This window comes from Toxotes jaculatrix, chromosome 3, assembly GCF_017976425.1.
Source record: "Toxotes jaculatrix isolate fToxJac2 chromosome 3, fToxJac2.pri, whole genome shotgun sequence".
NCBI classification, from domain to species: domain Eukaryota; kingdom Metazoa; phylum Chordata; class Actinopteri; family Toxotidae; genus Toxotes; species Toxotes jaculatrix.
This window is the reverse complement of record NC_054396.1, coordinates 20,996,993-21,015,606: the sequence shown is the minus strand read 5'-3', so window position 1 is coordinate 21,015,606 and position 18,614 is coordinate 20,996,993. Positions and strand designations below refer to the sequence as shown.

Here is an 18,614-nt window from a genome sequence, read left to right as displayed (position 1 = left end):
GTGCCAAAGCATCTTAGTGGTAAGATTTGGTTTCACTTTAAAATTTGATACACCAGTTATCAGCTTCCTATTATGAAATAACAGACCAGGGTAATAAAGCGTTACATCAATACAAATAAAGTTAGTTACTTTTGCATTGAAATTGGGCATCTGTGTGTTGTGCTGACCTGTCTGAGTGCCACAGCCACACCAGCAATGGCATGGTTGTGAGGTCCACCCTGCAGGGAGGGGAAGACAGAGAAGTTGACCTTGTCCTCGAGGTCGTACATGATCTCTTTCCCTTTCTTGTCCACTGAGCGAACGCCCTTACGGTAGAAGATGAGGCCAGCCCTAGACAAAACATAATAATTTACTGACACAGCATATTTACAATTTTATTTTTTCTCTAAAACCTAAACAAGATTTCATGCCTGGTAATTTGATTTGTCCCTACTCATGCCCCTGATGGCACACTGGCTGTCCTTCTTACCTTGCTCCTCTGAGGGATTTGTGTGTGGTAGAGGTGACCAGGTCAGCATGTTCAAAAGGAGAGGGGATAGATTTGGCTGCCACCAGGCCACTGATGTGAGCCATGTCAGCAAGCATGTAGGCCTTAATATCAGTGCACAGCTGAGAGAGAAAGCATGTAAAAGAGAGAACAAACAAAATTAAGTTTAAACCATAGCAGGAAATTTCAAGTTCTTTCAGTTCTTCTCAGTACAAGACCCAAAATCATGACATTACTCTGCAATACCTCTGACGTGTGATGCAAGCAGTCAAGCCTTGGGGGTAGAGCGACATTTTTTGTTAGCTTGGCTCTATGATTGTAAGGTTAAAGTGATGTCTCGCAGGTTGAAGGTGTCTGTATCCATATCAGATTAATAATGTAGGAATTATGGCCATCCTATAGTCCCTACTTTTAGGTGGCAAAACAGACAAGTTCAGATAAAAGTTCAGCGAAGTTATTCTTTATATTTGTTTGCTAATCCTTTGCAGTCAGTAACTGCCTGAAGTCTACGACCTCTACGGCACAGCTAAGCCATCTTCACTTGTTTCACTTCCAATTTTTAAAATTGGGAGATTATGTACTAAAAGGGGAGGGTCCTACACTGCTAATCCAATATACAGTACATATGAATGCTATAAAACCCCCACCTGAAAGTCAGCATTTGGCATTAGTCACTGTTTAATTTGGAACATAATGTCCCGGAGTACCGAGTGAGAATGTGTCTCTGTCCAGATATTTATGAACTGCATTCTATTAGCATATGCATAATTCTGATATACAGAAACTACTATAGGTACTCAATAAAACTAAACTACATGCTTCAGCTTGCCCCGGTCTGTGTCATCAGTGGCCATACTGTGCTGTCCTTTTCATTTCACTGTGCTCTGTATATGTTGAAATGTTAGACTTAAAAAATGTGAGATACTAAGTAACTCTACATCTGTTAGCAGTACCTATCTTCTCAAGGGGGCAGATATTTCAAATGGAAGCTGGTGTGATTGCACTCTTCTGCAGTCTTCAGAGGCCAGAAATATTACAGCATAATTCAATAAATCCTTGCTGTCTCTTGCCAGAATTTATTGAAAAAGGCACAAACAATAAATAGCTCGCTAACATGCAAATGACTCGCTGGCGAATGATCAGAGCAGTAAACAATCTTTTTAGTGCTCCAATTAATATGCATTATCATGACAATCTCACTTCCTCTTATATCTAAACTGGATCAGCACATGTTTATTAGATTAAAAGGCAGGGGAGATGGCAGGGTTACTGGAGGGGGTAAAGAACACAAGAGGGTGATGTGCAGTAGCTGATGAACGCCGATAGTGAAACAAATTTTAGATGAGGGGGGGAAAATGAAAGAAGCCTGCTTCAGTTTAGGTAACACAACACTGAAAATCTGGAGAGGAGCCCAGTCCAGCAGATTCTGCCATAAAACAGTGAACAGTTCCACAGAGACATGCCAGGGGGAAAATATGGCCCCACTTCAGGCCTAGTGGCAAAGTAGTTATGGTGCTTAATAAAAACACAGCACTGTAATGGTGGGACACTCCATCTGATGGTACTAGCTAAAGTGGAGCTCTGCAACAAAGGGAAGCAGTCATGGAGTGAATGAAGTGAGTCAGCGGGTGGGTATAACAAAACAGATAAAGGGGCCTCTTGTGCACTGTCAAAGAGAGCAGTGAAGTGTGCCGTTAAAAGTTGGTACTGTGTACATGTGAGTCAGTGCGAGTGTCCACATTTAGTTCAGTTGAGTAGGCAAGAGATGAAGACAGCATCTGTGTTGTTGTGTGTGCGAGGGTCAAGAACTCAAAAATTTGCTTGTGTTTGGAAATGTTGAAGTTTAAAAGTAAATTCTCGATATTTATAGCAAACAGAGTTCTCTACCCAGGAACGGAAATTACAAAAAATATGTTTGGAAGTAATCCTGGCAAGGCCTGACGAAGGGGAGCAGGTGACAGTTCAATGGAAAAGGCTGATTGGGTTTTAAATAAGAGAACAAAGCTGGTCTGTCCTTCTTAATACACAAAGGGAAGTTGAGAAAACAAGGCTGCAGGTCGCGAGGAGGAGAGAACAAAGAGAGAAAGATGGGATAAACGCTGGGTGAGTTCTGAATATACAGAGTTCTCCATGAACCTTCTTGATGCGGGCGTAGTCAATGAGGCGGGCATAGGCACTGGTGCCAGCAATGATGAGCTTGGGCCGGAACAGCTTGGCCGTCATCTCCATCTGGTCGTAGTCTATGAGTCCTGTTTCAGTCTGCAGAGGCAGAGAGGCAGACAGATTAAGAAGAGGCAGAGCAAGAGGAAAGAATAAAGAGGAAGTGGAGTAGAAATATGAGAATATTAGAGGGAGAGTAAGGGTCAGGAGGAAAAAAAAAGGAACATGAGAGGATAAAAAAAATTGTCAGATATCTTGAGGATCAAGAGAAAACATATCAACACGGAAGAGAGATTTTTTTCCATTTGAAGCTCATTTGAAGCAGCTGCGTTTGAAGTACTTTGGCTACCTTAAAATGGGGAAGGAATTTATCTAAGGGAGACATTTCAACCTATCATATCATGGAAGTATATGGAGCAATTACCGTAATGCACCCCTACTTATCCTAATTCAACCTTTCAGGGATCTACTCAACTGGTCTGATGAAGCTGAACAGATTAGATGTTGGTTGGGAGACTTTTCCTGCCGTTTTTATAGAACTGAGCAATTTCAGAGACATGTTAGACAATCCATTGTTCAGTGGGTGTACTTGAGAGTCACATGAAATGGAGTCAGGCTGGACCAGTCAAATGACCAGTGACTTGTGCCTGAATCTCAAGTTTAACCCCCTCCTCCAAACATCAGAAAAGAGAACACAGGAGAGAGATGGAGCAGAAAAACAAAGTGAGGGACAAAAAGGATGGAGAACAAGGGAGACACGGACAAGAAAAAGAAGAGAGAAAAGGAGGAGGGAAAGCTTTATTTAGTCAACCTGATAATCTCCCATCTCCATCAAGCCGCTCATTGTGAAGACAGAGCCAGTGGTGCTGGCCAGCCTGTCGATTTCCCATTATCTCTCTCGCGGAGGGGTCCTGCCAGCCCATACATCAGCAGGTCTGGACATGCAGACTCTCACGGCCATCCATCAGCTGCTACCAACACTACCACTCAACTACGACCCAAGGAATAAAATACTACACACTAATATACAATGATGATCTTATCTACATGTTAACTTGAAAAATTACTTGTCACTTCTGGCTGGCCCTGGTAGTACAGATCTTCATGAGGGTGGAAAGCAGCATGTAGTATACTGATAGGACTGTTTGGTTACATTGTGAGAGGAGTGGCCATACATAAGCCAGGTTTAAACCTCTCTTTTGGCAAGCACCTGCCTGGAAGCTTCTGATGGGCTGATGTTTCCATGAGTTAGCCTCTGAATCCCTACCCACACTGCCTTGTGTCCTCCCACTGGGGGCAGGAAAGAAAACAGTATTTCCTGCAATGGGATCACAGTGTTTCTGCTACATTTTTCGCTGTTTTTCTGTTCATTTCTTTAGACATCCTGTTATTTGTTAATGTGGATGAAAGACCAGGTCAAACTATTTGTCCTTTACATTTAGATATGTGTGCCTATTGAAGACACAATTTAAGAACTAGCAGAGATGCCTGATCATACCACTGAAACATGGAAGACCTTGTACAGAGTGCTGCAGCAGAAGAAGCAAAGCTTTGCACTGGCAAGTGTCAGCGATTTGAGAAGCCTGTAGCAGCCCTGACACAGTGGAGTACTGACCAACACCACCGGTTCATGTGCTGGTCAGTTCATAAGTCAATCACACAGAACAACTGACTCTGGAAAACTTGCCTATGATTGTCTTGACATCAAAAGACTGAATTACTGGAATTTCAAAAACTCCTCTCATCTGACTTTGGAAGAGGATCAAAAACGATCAAAAATGTATGAGCATACATAATATTTATTTAGTACTTTCAAATATTTAACCTGCATCTGCTGCACAGCTTTCGTAACACCATAACATGCTTTTATCGATGTTGTCCCATTCCCACTGATTTTCTTCACATTTTCTTTTCAGAAACCTGATAGTTTACCACTTGTATAAGACAGTTCACTTGTTAGTTTTTAGTTGATATCAGTAGTAGGGGTCTCTACTTACATTTAGCTTGTAGGGCATGGACTCAAAATAGATTGAGGTTGCAGAGATCCTCTTCACATCAGACATGTAACCATGGGTCAGACTGGGGTGACAAAAAGGAACATGTAGACAGAAAGAAAAATGGACAAGCACAAACAGTCAGTTACATCACCTTGTAAACAACTACCGAAAATGTAGTGAGAATAAATTGGCAGGAAAAGAAAAAAAAAGGTTTTTCATTTATTCTTCAGGTCCTGTAAGTTGCACAGCAGCGCTGACCAACAAAGAAACTGGGACAGCTTAGAAAAGTGTAGGGGTAAGAGAAAATACATGACAGGGCAGTGATTAACAATAAAAAGAAATCCACACTGAATACTGACTGTCCTCCGTCGGGCAGGTCCAGGCCCATGATGCGGTCGTGGGGGTTGAGCACGGCGGTGTAGACAGCAAAGTTAGCGGGTGAGCCAGAGTAAGGCTGGACATTGACGCCCCACAGCGCTGGGTCAAGGTCAAAGGCCTCCAAGGCTCGCTTCTGACACAATAGCTCAATTTGGTCGACCACTTCTGCTCCGCCATAATATCTGTGGATGTGTGGGTCACGGAGGTTTCAGAGAAAGAAAGAAATGGAAAAGTGATCTTCTATGAATGAAAAAGACACTCTTAGGCCATTTATTAAAAGATACATCACTCCTGCAAATAACCTGCTGAATTAAGCACAGATATGAATTCAATTTAAGTAAATCTCAGCATTACCTGTTACTATTAGAAACACTCAATGAAACGATATAACGCTGGGGTTATTCTTCATCCGTGTGCATATTCCGGTCAAAGAATACTGGGGACTCCGCTGACGTTTTCTAAGTGGTTTAATAATGAACAGCCAGGTACACTCGTAGCCAAGCCAAAAACCCAGGAAAACACGCACTGAGCTTACTCCTTATTTTTTCTTCAAAAGCCCCCCCTCGGCCAGACATAGCTGTCTCCTAACAGCCTGATCTAATAACATGTGAACTAAAAATGCCTGACCAAATATCACAACTGGAATCAAATCATAAACAAATCCTAACATTCTATCAATGTGCATACTCTATTAAGCGCCACCGGTCTCAAGTAAGTCTTCTTGCCAACTCTATCCTCAGCTGTTCTAATGCACCCATCATCACTTGCATTCAGCTTCACCACCCTTCCAATTGGCCAATGAGCACGTGGAAGCTGGGGGCCAACAATCATCACAACTGAGTCCAGAGGGAGATGATCTGTGTGTTGTCGCCACCTCTGGCGTGTTTGAAGAGTAGGTAAGTAGTTCCTGATGAACTGTTTCCAGAAGTGGTCAGTCATCATCTGGCAATGACGCCAGCGCCTCCTGTTTAGGGTGTCGGCAGCATAAGTGACTTGGGGAAGAGAGGCATCACACTGCCCCATCAACAACATACTGGGCGTCACTGGGTCTGGATCGGCTAGGTCCGAGGATACGTATCGTAGAGGCTTGCCGTTGAGGATGCCTTCCACCTCAATGAAAAGTGTGAGCAGAACCTCTTCTTGGAGTGCTTGCGTACCTATGACCGCTTGCAGGGACTTCGTAACTGATTGTATCTCTCGCTCCCAGGCGCATCCGAAGTGGGGAGATGCTGGTGGGTTTAAACATAACTTAAACTGTTTTTCTGCTAGTACCTCCTGCAGCTGTGACTACGTTGCTGCAAAGGCCTTTTTCAGCTCCTTATCTGCCCCTCTGAAGTTGGTCCCCTGGTCTGAAAGGACCTCAAAGGGGGTACCTCTATGTGCAATGAACCGCCTTAGTGCTAGGAGGAAGGCATCAGTGTCAAGGCTGGTGAGCAGATCCAGATGTATGCATCGCGTTGTCAGGCATTTAAAGATGATTCCCCAGCGCTTTTCACTACGCCTCCCAGCCTTGACCATGTATGGCCCGAAGCAGTCCACGCCAGTAGAGTAGAATGGAGGCTTGAGCAGCCGCAGGCGAGCCGAGGGCAAATCTGCCATTCTTGGCACTACTGGCTTTCCTCTCCACTTCATGCAACCAGTACAGGCTCGCTGATACTTGTTAATAGCCTGCCGTCCCCGCAGAATCCAGTAATGATGCCTCATCTCTGCAAACACCCTGTCAGGCCCGGGGTGGTGTAATTGGGTGTCTGTGTCCTTAATGAGGAGTTTGGTGATTGCGTGGTGGGGATCCAACACTATCGGGTGAATGCCAGTGGAGTCCGAACTGTCAATGTGGCGCAGGAGCCCCCCAACCCGCATAAGACCCATGTCTGGGTCTAACTCTGGAGCGAGCGTACTCAGCCTACTGCTGGGGGGTACTGGTTTGCCTACTTTGAGGCATCTGACTTCTTCAGAGAAGCAGTCTGCTTGGCTGTTCCTTAATAGATGAAGTTCTGCATCTCGAAAACTACACAGAGGCGATGCAGGGTCAGCTGCCGCCCCATGAAGAGACTGCTGCGTAGCCTTTACCAGTTCCCTCCAGCTGCTGAACTGGGTGATGTCTGGTATCTTGAGTGGTGAGCTCGTCTGTGTGAGGCCACAAAACACACTCTGTTTTAACTCACTACTGTCCTCAGGCCCCGCAGTGCCAGGACCTGATGGCCATTCATCCAGCGGACGTCGTAGGAATGCTGGTCCCTGGATCCAACGACTTGATGGTGCTAACTCAGCTAAAGCCTTGCCGCATGTGAGATCGTCGGCTGGATTATTAGTGGTAACCACATACCTCCAGGTGTGTGAAGCAGTCAACTCTTGGATCTCAGAAACTCGGGTTCCCACAAAGACCTTAAACCTGCATGATGGAGATGTCAGCCAGGTAAGAACTGTTGTGGAGTCAGTCCATAAGATGGTCTGGGAAATACACAAGGTGAGCTCTTTGTGAATGAGGGAGGACAGCTGGGCTCCTGTCAGCGCTGCACAGAGCTCTAACTGTGGCATTGACTGCTGACGTTTTGGGGCCACCCTGGACCTTGCCATGACAAATGAGACATGAGTCTTATCATCACTTGTGGAGGTGAGGTATGCTACTGACCCATATGCTTGCTCTGAGGAGTCACAGAAAACGTGGAGAGTGTACTCGGTGGTATCAGTAGCAGACTCCAATGGTGCATAGGTTCGAGGGATGGAGATATTGGCTAGCTCGGGGAGCTCCCTCTCCCAGCTAGACCAGGCCTGGAGAATGTCAGGAGGGAGGTTCGGATCGTCCCAGCTCGTCTTCTTTGCCCACAGTTTCTGGACCAGGACCTTGGCCCGAGTAGTGTACGGGATAATGATCCCAAGCCAATCATACTGGCGGGCGAGCACCTTACATATGTAGCGCATAGTGGGGGTCTCACTCTCTGGAGGCTTTGGCTTATAGCTGAGCCGATCAGTTGGACAATGCCACAGCAGGCCGAGAGCTGGCTCCTGTGGATCGTTGCTCTTCTCGGTGAGCCACAGCTCCGTGCTCTCAGATCTGTCAGTGGAAGGTAAATGGGAGACAACTGATGGAAAATTACTCGCCCACTGACGGACCTCAAAGCCTCCTGAAGCCAGACACTGTCGCATTTTGTCCACAAGCAGCTTGGCTGACTCAGCCGTTGACAGACTCTGAAGACAACTGTCCACGTAAAAGGACTGTTCAACAGACTGCAGGACGTCTTCATTCCCTGGAGCATTCTCTTTGGAGAGCAAATGTTGCACAGCATGGGCTGCTTGTGGTACCAAATGGCAAGACTTGCCATTGGTAGACATCGGGCTGTTTTTCTCTTTGCAGTTTCCTCCAAACAAACCTTAGTAACGGCTGGTCCTCGGGTAGAAGCCGAACCTGGTGGAACATGGCTCAGATGTCTCCGCTGATGGCAACAGCATGCTGGCGGAACCGCAGGAGGACCCCGATGAGATATGGTCCAAGGGTTGGACCAGGAAGCAGCTGCTCATTGAGAGAGAGACCGCCATGTTTAAAGGAGCAGTCGAACACCAGGCGGTTTGCCATTGTGATGGACGAGATGATGGGGAATGAACCATGACTCGCTGGAGTTCATTACCTCTTCCTCCTGGAGCTTGGTGACACACCCGCCATCAATAAGTTTCTGGATCTCTGCTTCAAACACCTTGGCCTTGATAGGGTCTTTCAGCAGCTGCCTCTCTGTGCTGCATAGCTTTGGCATAACTGCTTCAACATTTGCCTTAAGCAGTGGTGCACCCTTCACCCGGAGCAGAGGTGTCGCATATCGGTGTATGTCACCAACCTTCACCTTCTTGGTACGTGCTTCCAAAATGTGCACTGCCTCCTGGTCCAGGCGGGACCGCACTGCTAAGCGCTCACTACGGAACGGAAGCACGTCAAGCTGCCAGAGGCGTTCGACGTGTTGGTAGATATCATCTGGTGCTGGCTTGAAGGTGGTGTAATAGCATGAAGCACTGGAGGATTGTGAACCATCTGGACCCTGTAGCGTCCAGCCAAGTGCGGTGTGAATGGCTACAGGTCCTCCTTTTGACCAAACCTGACTGGTTCAGTGGCAGTGATCAGGTGAGTATGATCCGCACCAATAAGCAGCAGTGGTTGTACCTTACTGAAGCCCTGTATTTGCAACCCCTTCAGGTGGTGGTAGCGTCTCTGGAGCACAGCGATTGGGTAGGACTGCTTTGTCAGGGTGAGTCGACCCGCTGTGTAGGCTCTCTCAACCAAATGACGTTCTGATGGTGTTGCCAGAGAGGCTACATGGAAATCCACCGATGCTCCAGTGAGGTGAATGCCATCCTGGCGAACAGTCCGCAGGTTGAGGGACTCAGCTCTGCCTCTGAGCCCCAGGTCACGGACGGCAGCTGGCAGAATTATGGTGCGTTCAGCCCCATCGTCGAGGATTGCATAGGTCTGCAGTGATTTGGCTCCATGACTGATGATGACTGGCGTGGTGCCAGTCATCATCAGTCATGGAGCCAAATCACTGCAGGTATACTTTTCCTCCTCCCATAGAGCTAGCAGCAGAGCTGTAGTCCTTTGGTGTTATAAGATAGACACGGGGACCTGGTCCAGCACCATCATGCAGCACTCTCAAGTGAACCTCTTGACACTCACTACATGGTTTCTTTAAGGTGCAGCTCTCTTGGTCGTGGTTAGTGCGGCCGCAGTTCCAACAGCGCTTGCCATCTACTATCCACTTCTCAATATCCTGTGTTGAGCGTTGAGTAATGTCTGGACACTGTGACAAATAGTGCTCTGTACTCTTGCAAAAAAATACACATTCTTTTAAACCTTTGTTGTTTAAATGCTTGTCGTGGCATTTCTGCAGATCTGGACTGGTCAGCGCCATGGTACACAGAGACAGGCTGAGTCCGAGGTCGGGGATTAGGGATGGGTCTGTCTCTCTTGGTAGGCTGTGCTCCTTCAGCTCGATAGCGTTGCGCCATTTTTGCAGACAGTCTCTGAGCCTCCGGCTTCACCTTGAGCCACTCTGCAAGGTCTCTGAGGTTGTATGGGTTTAGGCTGCTGGTGCTAAGGCAGCCTTGAACTTGCAGATGTTCCACGAAGCTGTCTCTCATGTGTCTGGGGAGTTTGCTAAGTAGCCGGTCAACATGGCCAGTAGACATCATTTCTGTCCCATTTGGTCCCTCTAATGAAGTCAGCATTCCCACCAGCAGATCAGCGTTGAGGGCAAAGCTCTGAAAGCCCTTTGGGTCTCCTGGTTTGAGATCGGGAGAGTTCAGGATGGCTGCAATCTCACTTTGTGCCAACTGGTGTGGCTGTCCGTACTGTCTCTGTAAAGCTTGCATGGCGGCTGTGTAGGGTTGTACATAATGCCTGCATGACTGAGCTATTAACTTTGCTTCATCCAAGACCAACTGTTCCATAAGCACACGGTATTTATAATGTTCAGAAAGTTCTGTATGTGGATCGAGCAGATGGTCCAAGGCCATTTTTAGGTCAGCAAATTCTCTCTCACTGTCATGTATCAGCTTAAGCAGTTCAGGTACTGGAACCGGCTGCTTGGGGAACTGGATGGTGTATGGTACCTGCAGTGATGTGTAGTGGGACTGGGGGCTGGACTCACTACAGAGAGCTGCTGTGGGCTGATGCAGGGTGAAGGCAGGTTGTGCAGGCACTAGCTGATAAGCTGGCTGAGTTGAGGGGGCAAGTTGAGGATACTGTTGCACATGGAGGTTCTGCGGTTGTGATGGTGGATATGGAACTGTTGTTATCTGGGCAGATTGATACACTGGTTGTGCAGACATGAGTGGAAGGTGCTGTGGCACTGATACAAAATTTACTGCTGCTGCAGGCATGGGTTGGTATTGAAGCTGTGTAGCGGGTGGCACTCTGCCATGTGCATTGTTTACCGGCTGTATATACGGCTGGTTGAGCTGATAGCCAGATGTAATTGGCATCTGTGAACTTGCATAACTCACCGCTTGTGATGCTTGAGGAGTTGGCTGTAACATAGTCACCTGCAGGGTGGTGGGGGGAGGCTGTGTCCATGCAGTCGTCACAGTTGATGGCAGAGACTGAGTTAGTGTGTAGTCCTTTTGTCTACTACCTGATGTAGGTCAGTGTGGCTTGGAATTTTAGTACTGCAGATGTGGCAGCATAGACAGTTGTGACTCATGTTGAAGTATGCTAGCTGATCTAAGCTGAAGGTTGGATGGTTGTGGCGGAGGGGTGCTGCTGTGGTTAGGAGAGCCTGACCAGGGTAACTGATATGGTGGGATGTTCACCTTGTGGTTAACTGATGGCTGCTTGGCCAGCACTGGAGAACTTGGGCTACTGATGTGGACACCATGAGGAATGAGGGACTGTGGCAGGCTAACTTGGTAGCTCTCTAGGTGAGTTGGAAGCTGTCGTTGTCTCACTCCGAGTCCGCAGCTTTCTACCTCTATTCTTGTCGGCGTGTCCATTTGCCGTCACGAGTGAAGTATCCGGCTTGAAGGACCAATATTAGAAACACTCAATGAAACGATATAACGCTGGGGTTATTCTTCACCTGTGTGCATATTCCGGTCAAAGAATACTGGGGACTCCGCTGATGTTTTCTAAGTGGTTTAATAATGAACAGCCAGGTACACTCATAGCCGTGCCAAAAGCCCAGGAAAACACCCACTGAGCTTACTCCTTATTTTTTCTTCAAAAGCCCCCCTCGCCCAGACGTAACTGTCTCCTAACAGCCTGATCTAATAACATGTGAACTAAAAATGCCTGACTAAATATCACAACTGGAATCAAATCATAAACAAATCCTAACATTCTATCAATATGCATACTCTATTAGGGAATTTAGAACAGTTACCTTTCATACATTTGCCACAAATGGCAGTGTTGGTCACAAAAATCTAGAGCAAGCTTGGCAAATGTTGACCTGACATCAGAACTGGGGCATGTCAGGTGAAAATGCTCATCAAAGCTTTTCAGTGAAATTACAGATGAAGGAGCAACAGATGGCCCCTGTACAAACCACTCATTCAATGAGAATGAGTCCTTTTTGGTTCATTACATTAAAGTGTAAAACAGCAGATGAGTAGGATGTGGGGAAAAAACAAAAATTAAACATATTCATAGGGAGGGAGATTTATAGTAGGCTTTTATGCCAGGCATCAAACGCATCAAATCAGGAGCATTTCAAAACATATAAGCTCTCTGTTTGCTGCTGATAAATGTGAATTATCCAAGAGAAATAACAGAAAACAGGAAAACTGAAAATAGAAAACATGCAACTATCAGCCTGGCACCAAATTCTTCCAATGTATTCCCTCAGGAATCTTCTTTGGCAAGGCAGAGGCCGTGGATTATTTGCTGTGTGGTTGGCATGTACTATACGGTAACAGGGCAAGCTAGAGATCACAGAATAAATCAGTGTGTGTCTATGTGTGGTGTGTTTATTTGTGCATAACTGTGACAAATATCCTAAAGCAGGGAATATCAACAGTGAATATCAACAGCTGGGGTGTGGCTGAATAAACACTCACCTTCTCCCTGGGTAGCCTTCAGAGTATTTGTTGTTCAGACAGGAGCCCTGAGCTTCCAGAGCTGCTCGACTGCAGAAATTCTGTGGTGGGAACACACACACACACACACACATACACATGTACACACACACACAAACACACACGCAAACACACACTCAGATCAATGCTGCGAGTGGACAGAAGGGACAAGGACGGCAAATTAAAGTCTGTTAAGTGATAGTGAGAAATCCCCCTCCAGCTAAAGGCAATCATTACAGTATTGAACCTCTGGACTTCCATAGACTAACACTCTGCACTTCACAATGCTTATCGCCTTGCTGCTGGGGGATACAAGATAATGTAATAAACTTTTCGGCACATACTGAGATACATTGGCGTGGCCTTTTTTAAAAAAATCATTTTGCAATGTGTTTTCGAAGAAAAACATATTTTAGTGAATGTGGTTTGCTGCGAGAGAGTACAATTATCCCCAAAAGTTTTCCTTTATATCCTGTCGATGTGCTGGAAGATGAAAAAGCCATATTAAATAATATTTCTGTTTAATATACAATACCAATAACTGATATAGGACTCATTCACTGACACATTTTATTAGCCTGATTTCAGTGGCCTCATTCCTTGGATTTATTTTACTGGATTCCCTGTGCTACAGTAGAGCTGGACCAATTATAATCTGACAACTGAATCATGATCCTATTTCTGTATTTCAACTAAAGCCACAACAATCAGTTGTTTAATCGATAGGTAGATTGATAACTATTTTTTTCAAATATTGAATATTAAACATTTTCTTGTTCTAGCTTCTCGAGTGTAATGATTTTTAGTTTTTTGCCATGTTATAGTAAACCTGCATATTTTTGGGTTTTGGACTGGTGGTCAGAAAAAATAAGCCATTTGAAGAGGACACTTTGGGCTGTGGATAATTATGTGTGCATTTTTCACTGTTTTCTGACATTTCCGGGACCAAAAAATGAATCTAGACAATAATCATTAAATGAATTGGTAATTGTTGCAACTGTAATTTCAACTAATTGTCACAACTTTCTGTTTTTTGTCTTGTAATTGCCATTTTCCCCACCTACAGCTTCAATGGCACATCTCTGATTAAAACAATACCTCACTTTGAATTTCTTCACCTGAGGTTTTTCCTTTTTCTTTTTTTTTGGAGGGGGGGTAAAATGTTTCTGTTGGCTGAAAAATGTATTTGAGGGTATTTATGGGTAAATTTATGGCTGGAGATTAAGGGAGACTGTCTAGATCGTGTCCAGACCTTCCTGTTGACACTCCTCTCTTCATGGATTTTATACAATTATAGGATATTGTCCAAAATATTATAATGAAAGCATTGAAGACTATCTTAATACAGAGCTTTTCATTATTAAGTTGCTTTATAAATTTTATAGTAAGCCTACTCTAGGCAAAGTGTTCAGCTGCATGCTTATGTGCACATGTATCATATGAGAAAAATACATGAAAGTATGATTTATAAAAACCAAAATGTTACCATATTAGATCATCACAGATTCAGATTGGGGGCAAAAAGAAATGGGGACTGTGAGCTAGTAAAACCTGACACAGTGTAAGTGATATTAGGCTACACAAATAGGCTTAACACAACAACCTGTTACAAATACAAATGTGCACAGCCCAAACTGTGTAACTGACGATGGATACCACTTTTGGCATGACCTCCTGACACAACACTTTACTGTATATTATCACACTGGCCAGTAATGGGGTGTGACACAAAGCGCACACCAACACCTACAGGTCTCCACTCACTCCCTCATTGGAGCGGTGGTGTATGCGCCTTTCATGTGTGTGTGGTTATGCTAATGCTTCACCTGGGAGCCAAGAGAAGATCAAGGGAGATAACAGCTCCAGTAACAGCTTTCTGCTGCGTCCGTCTGTCATGCTGACGACTGTGCATATATTAGAAAAGGAAATGCATTTGCTTCTCAGTGTCTTGAAATGTGTGTATACTTGCACTTCTATCTTTGTGAGGACCAGTTTGAGTTATAGACCTTAAGGAGTGAGGACATTTTGGCTGGTCCTGTCAGCTTTAGGGTTAGAATTAGGTCTAGATTAGGGGTAGGGTAAGGGCTGGGGTAAGGCATTCAGTTGTGATGGTTAAGGGTAGGGTAAGGGTCTAGGGAATACATTATGTCAATGAGTGTCCTCACAAAGATAAATGCACAAGTCTGTGTGTGTGTGTGTGTGTGTGTGTGTGTGTGTGTGTGTGTGTGTGTGTGTGTGTGTGTGTGTGTGTGTGTGTGTGTGTGTGTGTGTGTGTGTGTGTGAGAAAATGTATGTCTGCCTGCCTGAGCTGTACTGTGATATGCCTTGCAGAGTGAGGTGGGAAGGAGGCAAAATGAAGATATCAGCTTTATCTCACACTAGAGTGGTCAGGCTTTGTACTGAGAGGCGGCTGATATACTCCACTGAACAACTACTGTGGCGAAGAAGAAACAGGGGGAGAGGGAAAGAACAACGGAAGATAAAAACCTTGTCTGCTTTTCTGAATAGTAAAAATTTTCCATTTCATACCATCCAGCCTTGGAGAGAAAACAAAGAGTTACACAAATGTGCTGTAAGTCATTCAAGCCAAGTCTGAATGACTTACAGCACACTGTGCACAGTTGGTCAGTGGGTGAATAATGAATGAATAGTGAGGTCAATTTGAACTCAAAAACACAACACTTGTCAGAGTTCATGACATCTGTTTTATCCTTTGTGTTTTGAGCCAGAAGGTCACAGTTTTACTGGCCTTGCAGGCCACTGGAAACCAAAAGCCAGGAAATTTACTGCCATAAACTATTAAAACATACAACAGCAAGATGATTTAGGGATAAATATGAGCAATGAATTAATTTACATATGCAGCACATGATTTTGAACTGATTGCAGATGATGTGCTGTACGTGCTGAATTTATGTATCCATCCACTGTAAACATCTTGAGAAGCCAGTTCATTTATACATTCACTGAACTGTTCCATTAAGCACATATTTCTGTATTTCCGACTACAAAAACAGTCAAAAATACAGTAATTAAAAAAGAAAACAGTTATATATATTTGAAAGTGTTTCACCTCAGATGCAATAAGTTCTAAGCCGCGGCACTGCCTGTCCTTCTCCTTCTGCAGCAGATCCCACATCTCGGGGTCATCCTGAGCCAGACTCTCCTGTCCCGTCCATGGACGATCTTCATCTACCGTGCGGGTGGCAGCATGGGACTGCTGCCCACGTACACTGAGACGAACTGGGGCTCTCTGGCACAGTGGCTGTGGTCAGAAAAGAAGTTGGCGTGTTAGGGATGTTCACGAAAGAGGGGGGATACAGACAATGGAAAAAGGATAAATTTATAGTATATTAACTTTTTACATATCCCAGGGTTATTGTACACTTTGGTGTCATGGTCTCATGAGGGCTGATGTGACCAAATTTTGAGGAGATCAGTCAAACCTGCACATTGTGCTATTTTCCCATAATCTTACTACTACAAAGCAAACTGCCACAGGTTTAAAACAAAATACCTAAAATCTAGACAGACTCTGCTAAATGTTGCATCTCAAAGATTTTTGGTGTCACCAGGGGCATTAAGCAAAAGAAATTATTTTTGTGGATCTCTTCAGGGAGGAAAAAATTAAAACTATGTGTAATGTGAATGTGATGAAAGTAGTTGGGGCTCTCCACTTATTGAGGGATCAGGGACATGACAAAAGACAGGCTGCATGGAAAATTATTTCTCTACAGAATGTATCTGATCATTTTCCATACCTGAAGTGACACCCTGGTTTGTCCTATATAAAAGAAGTGACACTTCAAGTCTCTTGCCTTCTTCTGTTCTTCACACACTCTCATATGTAGCCGGGTATAATTAGAGGCTGGCGTGTTTGCATGATATCAATAATCAGCATGGTTGTTCAATTATGCCTCTATCAGCACTTCTACAAACTGAGGGACTGACTTTTACAGCCTCAGTGTACCAAAGGAGGCATATAGAGAACAGATTCAGCACTTCCTGCTTATCTAATCTGGACTGGGGCTGGCAAGTTCTTCTACTGCTGCTGCTGCTGCTGCTGCAATGCCTGATCGTGTGAGTGTGTGCACAGTTCCTATCATTTTCGCTGGCTCTGTTTCTTTTTTTGTCCAAGTTAAACATGAATCCTACCATATACTGGGTTTAATACTGTATTCTTCTTCAATACTGTAATGCACTGTGCCTGGCTCAGTATTACATACAGTAGATTCTTAGCATGGATAATAAAATCTTACAGCTGTACGTGTGCCCTTCAGTGCACAAGTCCCCTTTCTAAACCCCAATCAACAGGAAGAACACTGTGCGGGAGAACACTCTGAGGTTTAAAAAAAAAATGCTTGATTGCACACGGAAAAAAAAGAAATAGGCTCTCTCCCGTCATTTAATCAACAATATGATGATGACTCTGAGAGAGATCAATCCCACCACAGCCAACCTATAGTTATCATCTGTACAGGTGTGCTGGGGTGTGAGGGACAACCTCCCTTTAATAGCACCATTAAAAAGCAATTAACACAATGCTCAGTACTGGCTGAGGACACCCATAAGACAAAAAACAAAACAAAGAAGAAAAAAAAAAACAATTTAGGCTTGTTCCATGTGGTGTAAATAAAAAAAGAGAGATGTTTAGGCACTTAATCTTTTGTAGAGACTTCATGGCACTGTAAATCTAACAAAAAAACCAACTGAGATTTTAAGACAAAAAAAAAAAAAAAAAAATGAATGTTATTGTTGGGCAGAATAATAAACGTCACACTAAATGGCAAATCTTCTCTGCAAGCAAACATGGCCGACCATGATCAAAGTTTTTACTAGACTTTAATGGTTGTGACCCACGGAAGAAAATCGTGTACCACGATCCACAAATATTTTATCCACACACATATTATATTTGCGCTATGTAAGGTCAAATATGTAGATGTTCATAGAGTAAATTGTGCATATTTGCAAATTACTCTATTTTTAATATGATTTTGCACAACACAAATGAAAAAAAATTTGTGGATCATGGTAGACATCTGTGGATTGTCGTCTGTGACTTCCAACTTTTTACGTCTATTAAAACTTCCATATTATTGTTTAACATCCTTTGCAAAAAGAAAAATTGTTTAGAAGAACCCTTTACTCTCATAAACAGCTTGAAGACACCTTATCTACTCCATCACTGTTTGTCCCATCCTCTCTACTATGCCTCTTCTTCTGATCCCCAGGGTGGTAGAGGGGACACTGGTGACACGCCAGGGGAGGTAAGTGGCACATTAATGGCCGATTTCTAACAATCTCTGCCTTGGCCTTCTGTCACCAGTGGCAGTGGTAATGGTGGAGAAGGGGAGAGGGCCCCCCTCAGGGTTCTGAAGAGATGAGGGCCTGGGGAGACAGGCCGGGCTGCCTCTGAGGACACATTTCTTGCCGAGAAATCACACGGGTCATTAAATCTTGACGGGAACTGTCCTTCGCTGTCTGCGTTTCTGCTGGGACACACCAGGGCCAGGGAAAGCAGCTGCAGAAAACCCAACACAAGGCAACACCGCCATAGTTATAGCTCAACTGATGACTGCAAAACAGACAAGGGTAACTCTCCCTCCTCCTCTACACCTTCACCTTCATCCCTGCTTTCCTTTTCCCATCCTCCTGTCCCCATCATGTCACCCTATGCCGCTAAGCACACCCAGCCAAGTAGCACTCATGCAGCATTTTTATTAGTTCCTCTTGTCATCCATATCAATGGTGTCAAAACGGGACAACTCTAGGCTTAAAAAAACAACACACAGGTCAGTCCCTGTGGTCTACCTCTCTGCTTTCCTGCCTCATTTCACAGCCCTGATCATTACAGGAGATTAATTAATAAACACAAGATAAAGCGATCCAAGAAAAGTGAGAGCCAAGATACAAGCACCAAATATGTCACAGTGGGACTATTTTTAGCCGACAGATTACGCTGTCTTTTGAAGGTGAACTTGATGAAAACTCTGCTGTGAGAAAAGGGGCGGTATAGGCCACATCAACCTGCG

At 44.6% G+C, this 18,614-nt stretch overlaps 1 protein-coding gene across 1 annotated transcript in view; it reads right to left on the bottom strand.

Moving 5' to 3' along the window:
• The window catches only part of shmt2 (serine hydroxymethyltransferase 2 (mitochondrial)), a 28,078-nt gene that overhangs the window by 4,268 nt on the left and 5,196 nt on the right, over positions 1-18,614 (bottom strand). The window contains exons 2-8 of the mRNA XM_041034203.1: positions 15,653-15,844; positions 12,562-12,641; positions 5,004-5,204; positions 4,645-4,726; positions 2,624-2,746; positions 470-609; positions 168-330 (exon numbers count right to left, since the gene is read on the bottom strand). Of these exons, the coding sequence (XP_040890137.1) occupies positions 168-330; positions 470-609; positions 2,624-2,746; positions 4,645-4,726; positions 5,004-5,204; positions 12,562-12,641; positions 15,653-15,844 (981 nt within the window). The remainder of the gene's footprint in view (positions 1-167; positions 331-469; positions 610-2,623; positions 2,747-4,644; positions 4,727-5,003; positions 5,205-12,561; positions 12,642-15,652; positions 15,845-18,614) is intronic.